This window comes from Cicer arietinum, chromosome 1, assembly GCF_000331145.2.
Source record: "Cicer arietinum cultivar CDC Frontier isolate Library 1 chromosome 1, Cicar.CDCFrontier_v2.0, whole genome shotgun sequence".
Taxonomy (NCBI): Eukaryota; Viridiplantae; Streptophyta; class Magnoliopsida; order Fabales; family Fabaceae; genus Cicer; species Cicer arietinum.
Genome location: NC_021160.2, coordinates 25,976,992 through 25,983,532, shown reverse-complemented (window position 1 = coordinate 25,983,532; position 6,541 = coordinate 25,976,992). Strand labels below are relative to the sequence as shown.

Sequence of the window (6,541 nt, the reverse complement as noted above, 5' to 3'; positions counted from 1 at the left end):
ACATTTGAAAATAAAATTCAGCACTTTGTCAAACTTAATTTATACACATTTTATATATTGGTACCGTTTAATTATTATCAAAACTTACAATCAATCTTGCAGCCTTTCCATTGACAATTGCTCCATCTTTACGAGTGCGGGTATCAATGTAAATCTCTTTACGTCCAGGCAACACTCCTTTGCCCTTTTTATCTACAACCAAATAAATAAGTTAAATGCATTTCATTTTTAATTTAAATTAAAGCCATAAAAATAGAAATAGAAATAAACCTTCTCATCAATAAACTTTGGGAGACTTTTTGAACCCATACAATGAACATCTTCAAATTTAGCACGATTTTGCCTATTAATTTTACTTATTTTCTGCAATTGAAATAAAATATTAGTCTTAATAATAAACTCTTTAATATATTACTCATAATATATACGACTTACTTGTCCTTCATCAGAAAACCAATGATGAACCAAACCACGATATTGATTTGGGTCAACCCTATCATCTGGTACAAGAGATGCAACTTCTTCTTCTGTTTTAGTAGGGTCATATGCCATTGACTTTAGATCACCCTTCCATTGCCTCCATTTCTCATTCAGCTCAGATTTTAACATTTCTCTTGTTAAGTCATTTATTGGAGGAACAAACTCAAATTTACTCTACACAATAAGAGATGTTAAAGAAACATGTTATATTAGTTAAATGTATTCTTACAGTTATCAACATGTTATGATGTAGTTTGAGTGTGCTAAACATCTATATTCTTAAACTATAAGTATGATTATAAATTGTTAATCCATCAAATATTCCTAACATCATCATTGTACATCAAACATGTTAGAGCACAAAAACTAAAAAACATGTTAATTGTACATCTCAATTGACTTCTTAAAAAAATGTTATATTAGTTAAATGAATAATCATAATACCTCTATTAATTTCAACATTTCTTCTTTGTAATCATTTGGCATAACTTTCCATGACTTGTAGTTGATAGGAGCATATTGATACCTTCTAGCTACGCTACCAATGAAACGAGTTAGAGTTGTCCCTTCCTCACCAATGGGTCGACCATATTTGTCCAAATTAACGATTATTAAATCACCATCTTCCATTTCCCATACATCTAACATTTTTGTAGGACCTCTAGCCCGTTTAGGCTCTACTTCTACAAACAAAACAAAAGGACAATAACATTATGTGTGCATATAAGTCATAATAAAAATAATATAAATAAAACTTCAAAACAAAGAATATATAATTAATACCTTTTTCAATTTGTTCTTCTTCAACTTCTATATCAGAGGGAATTGAGTGAGATTCTACAGACTCACGTATGACACCTTCTGCATGACAAGGACTAGAACGAGTTTCTGCAACATTACTTCCTTCTACATTGGTTGAGTTTGTATTATTTGAAGTAGACTGAATTCCTTCATTATCACTTGCTCGATGTCGAATATTTAACTTTCTTCTTCGAGCCATTGCTTCTCTAACACAAAATTATAAATGAGTAACTTGGACAAAAGTCAAAAAACATAGACAAATCTAAAAGTATAAGAAAAACATAGACAAATCTAAAAGTATAAGAAAAACATAGACAAATCTAAAAGTATAAGAAAAACATAGACAAATCTAAAAGTATAAGAAAAACATAGACAAATCTAAAAGTATAAGAAAAACATAGACAAATCTAAAAGTATAAGAAAAACATAGACAAATCTAAAAGTATAAGAAAAACATAGACAAATCTAAAAGTATAATAAAAACATAATGTATAAAATCATGCACAATTAGAACACACTTCATTCGTCTTCCTCATCATCTTCATTATCTTCATCATCATCCATATTATCAACATCAACAACTTCAAAAAAATCATTATCGTCTTCAACTTGAAGCCTAACCAAATCATTAACATTTTGAGTAGCTTCACTTGTATCGCCCATTAGTTGCCCATGAATTTCTTCAATTTCATTAGATTCCTCATCACCCATATCATAGATATCTCTAACTTTTGCATTGAGAACAACAAGCCAATCCTTGTTTCTCTCATCATATATATAAAACACCTTTTTAGCTTGTGATGCAAACACAAATGGGTCATCACAAATATTTTTCCCAGTATGTTTTAAAAATTTGAAATTGACAAGCGTCATACCAAACTTATCTTTCTTGATACCTTTATTAATATCAACCCAATCACATTTAAATAACACAAACTTGTACTTTCCAGAATAATCCAACAGCAGTATATCAGTTATTGCCCCATAGTAATTAATTTCATCTGTTGAGGTCTTTGTCTTTACAACAACTCCACTATTTTGTGTTTTCAAAAATCTCTCTCTCTTCTTTGTGTGGAATCTAAAACCATTAATCGCATAACCTGTGTATCTTCTTACTACCTCAGATGGTCCACGGGATAACCATCTAAGTTCATGAGTAACTTCTGAGCTCTTTTGTTCATCCATACGCTGGATCTAAAATATTTCATGAAATATAGTAAGTTTATATATAAAAACAATCAGTAAAATTTAAATAATTAAATTATTATATGCTCACCCTGAGTTTAAACCACTCAATAAATTTTTGACCATGTTGCTTGTCAATTTCAAGTTGTGTCAATCGTCGTGGTCGACACTGTCTCTTAAGATGTAAAATGTGTTCTCTAAAAGTAACAGTAATAGAGTTAAAATAAAATGTAATAAAAATTTCAATTGTATAAAATTGAAATATGATATGTGACTTACTCTATAAATGGAGCAACTGCATCACAATTAGAAAGCACATATCTATGTGCCTGTGCTAACTCTTTCTTGTCAAGTTTAGTTCTACTCACTTTCTTCCTCTTCCCTAATCGTAACTTTTGTTGTTTCTTTATCCCTAATGGCCTTCCAGAGACTTCATCGTCATTTCTGTTAGGTCTATTGAACCTAGTTTCTACCCCAGATAGATATTGCGAACAAAACGTCAAACATTCATTGGCCAAAAATCCCTCTGCAATTGATCCTTCTGGATGGGCTCTATTACGTACAAAGGACTTAAGAGTAAGAAGAAACCTGAAAGTGAAGAAAATTTAAAATATTTATGTTCTCAACATCCAAAAAAACTTGTTTAACACTTTTAATTAAACCAATTTTTATAAACATACATACCTCTCAAGCGGATACATCCATCGATATTGTACCGGTCCAGCAACTTGGGCTTCGTGTGCCAAATGAATTACCAAATGCATCATAACAGTAAAAAATGAAGGAGGAAAAATTGTTTCCAACTGACAAAGTGTGATAACTATTTGAGACTCCAATTGTGATAGAAATTCCACATTAAGTACCTTAGAACAAATTTGCTTGAAGAAATTGCAAAGATCAACTAACACTGAAGTGACTTTATCTGGCAATGAACCCCGTAATGCTACTGGAAGAAGCTCTTGCATCAAAACATGACAATCATAACTTTTTAATCCAAACATCTTGTGTTGCTTGACATGCACACAACGTGGGATGTTTGATGAACATTCATCTGGAGTTTTTACATTCTTGAGAATGCTTAGGAAAGATTCCTTTTCTTTGTTAGTCATTTGATAGCATGCTCTAGGCAAACGCGTTGTAGTTATATTAGGACTTGGTTGAGGATGGAGCATACTTCTTATGCCCATATCTACAAGATCAGCTCGTGCCTTATAATTATCTTTGGATTTTCCCTCTTGGTTTAACAATGTACCAATAATGTTGTCACATACGTTCTTTTCAATGTGCATCACATCAAGATTATGACGCAATACATTATATTGCCAATAAGGCAATGTGAAGAAAATGCTCTTCTTTTTCCAAGGTTGTGCTCCATTTGCTAGACCTTTTTCTCTACATTCATCTATTTGTCTTAAAATATCAGTCCCATCAAGTCTTTTAGGAGGGATCCTTAGCTCTCGTGTTCCATCAAAATCCCTACTATTCAATCTCCACTTATGTTTGGGAGATAACCAACGACGATGACCCATGTAGCAAAATTTTTTGCCATGACGTAACCACTGCGAGGTAGTTTCAATACCACAACATGGACATGCATATTGACCTTTAGTACTCCATCCAGACAAGTTAGCATATGCTGGAAAGTCATTAATAGTCCACATCATAGCTGCACGAAGTTGAAATGTCTCTTTCTTATAGGCATCAAATGTTTCAATTCCATCATCCCATAACTCTTGCAACTCTTGTACTAAAGGTTGCAGATAAATGTCAATGTTATTTCCAGGACCTTTTGGACCCGGAATTAATAGTGATAACATGAAGTATGGTTGTTTCATGCACATCCAAGGAGGAAGATTGTAAGGAATTAGAATGACAGGCCAAGTGCTATGAGTAATACTCATAGTCTTGAAAGGATTGAAACCATATGAAGCCACTCCTAATCGAAAATTACGAGGATCTAACGAAAATGTTGGATATCGAGCGTCAAAATTCTTCCAAGCAAGGGAATCAGCTGGATGCCTAAGAGAACCATCATTCAATCTACTCTCATGGTGCCATCTCATTGATTCTGCAACTTTGGAGGACATGTATAACCTTTGCAACCTTGGTTTCAATGGAAACCATCGAAGGATCTTTGCTGGTATCTTCTTTCGCCTCTCAGAAGTCTCCATTCCATTACCTTGTACGTCTTCATTTGTTGTTTTCCACCTTGACGTACTACACTTTGGACATACTTCATATTTGGCATATTTATCCCAATATAATATGCAATCATTGGGACAAGCATGGATCTTCTCATACCCCAAACCTAATCCTGAAACAATCTTTTTAGTTTCATAATATGACTTTGGCAAAACATTTTCTTCTGGTAAAGCATCTCTTAGTAAATCAAGCAACATGGAGAATGACTTGTCACTCCACCCATGAAGACACTTTAAATGATACAAATGTACCATAAATGATAGCTTGCTATACTTCTTACAGTTGGGGTAAAGCATTTGCTCATTCTCCTTTACAAATTCGTAAAATTTAGAGTTTTCTCTAACTTCGGGAATCCTTTCACCTTCACCACAAATTGGCTCTTCTGTAGAATGAACTCCAAATACATCATGAACTAATCCATCCATGTCATGCTCCATTTCTACATTTTGTTTAGTAGCGCTACTTGAAGTTCTAGGTTTTTCACCATGATATATCCATTGTCTATAGCCTCTAAGAAATCCACGATGTGGATCTGTTAAGTGTTCATAAACACATACGCGAGAATAAGAGTGACAATTGGCACATTTTGTACAAGGACACATTATTTTTCCATTGATTTGTGAATTTTAAAAAGCAAATTCAAGAAATTCATTAACTCCTCGAATATATTCTTCACTTTTTTTGGATGGATCACACATCCATTCTCTATCCATTTGGAAAAATTAACTGAAAATGGATGATGCAAGTCCTAAAAAATTAACAATCTTAAAATTCAAATGAAGAACATGGTATTCAACAACAACATCAAATCATGGTATTCAACATAAAAGGGTCAAAAAAATTGTAAATTAAAAGTATATAAATTAAAAGTTTCTTATATGATTGACACAAATGATTCACAATGGCCTACTTATAGGTAAATTCAATGCACATAATTGCTGTTATGCACTTGATTTTGAATTGAACATTTCATTCAATCATTAAAAAACTTGAAATTAAACAAGAAACCTACACAACAGATTCACATTATACAAAACAGATTCACAAAACAACTGCAATTGCAATATACAAAACAATAGCAATATACAAAAAATCTGTCAAAAAACAAAAATAAAAATCAGATCGATATTTGAATGTTCTTAATACAATTCCCCCGAACATTGCAATTGCAATATTATTAGAAGCACAAGTATCAGCAAATCCACACAAGCCAACTGAAATTAAAAAACTTGAAATTAAACAAGAAACCTACACAACAGATTCACATTATACAAAACAGATTCACAAAACAAAACAATAGCAATATACAAAAAATCTGTCAAAAAACAAAAATAAAAATCAGATCGATATTTGAATGTTCTTAATACAATTCCCCCTAACATTGCAATTGCAATATTATTAGAAGCACAAGTATCAGCAAATCCACACAAGCCAACTGAAATTAAAAAACTTGAAATTAAACAAGAAACCTACACAACAGATTCACATTATACAAAACAGATTCACAAAACAACTGCAATTGCAATATACAAAACAATAGCAATATACAAAAAATCTGTCAAAAAACAAAAATAAAAATCAGATCGATATTTGAATGTTCTTAATACAATTCCCCCTAACATTGCAATTGCAATATTATTAGAAGCACAAGTATCAGCAAATCCACACAAGCCAACTGAAATTAAAAAACTTGAAATTAAACAAGAAACCTACACAACAGATTCACATTATACAAAACAGATTCACAAAACAACTGCAATTGCAATATACAAAACAATAGCAATATACAAAAAATCTGTCAAAAAACAAAAATAAAAATCAGATCGATATTTGAATGTTCTTAATACAATTCCCCCTAACATTGCAATTGCAA

General features: G+C 32.0%; 2 protein-coding genes across 2 annotated transcripts; both read right to left on the bottom strand.

Moving 5' to 3' along the window:
* Nucleotides 1-669: 669 nt before the first annotated feature.
* On the bottom strand, nucleotides 670-3,065 carry LOC140919254 (uncharacterized). Its single transcript, XM_073364927.1, has 5 exons — nucleotides 2,746-3,065; nucleotides 2,558-2,663; nucleotides 1,800-2,475; nucleotides 1,330-1,487; nucleotides 670-1,163 (listed from the first exon to the last, which is right to left on the bottom strand). Exon 3 carries the CDS (start codon nucleotides 2,464-2,466, stop codon nucleotides 1,801-1,803), a length of 666 nt encoding a protein of 221 aa, XP_073221028.1. The 5' UTR covers nucleotides 2,467-2,475; nucleotides 2,558-2,663; nucleotides 2,746-3,065; the 3' UTR covers nucleotides 670-1,163; nucleotides 1,330-1,487; nucleotide 1,800.
* A 69-nt stretch (nucleotides 3,066-3,134) lies between these two features.
* LOC140918692 (uncharacterized) lies at nucleotides 3,135-5,270 on the bottom strand. The gene has a single exon (XM_073363478.1). It carries the CDS (start codon nucleotides 5,268-5,270, stop codon nucleotides 3,135-3,137), a length of 2,136 nt encoding a protein of 711 aa, XP_073219579.1.
* Between the last annotated feature and the right edge of the window lie 1,271 nt (nucleotides 5,271-6,541).

Coding starts and splice junctions, on each gene's coding strand:
- LOC140919254 (XM_073364927.1), bottom strand. CDS start 2,466: ATGGATGAACAAAAGAGCTCAGAAGTTACTCATGAACTTAGATGGTTA.
- LOC140918692 (XM_073363478.1), bottom strand. CDS start 5,270: ATGTGTCCTTGTACAAAATGTGCCAATTGTCACTCTTATTCTCGCGTA.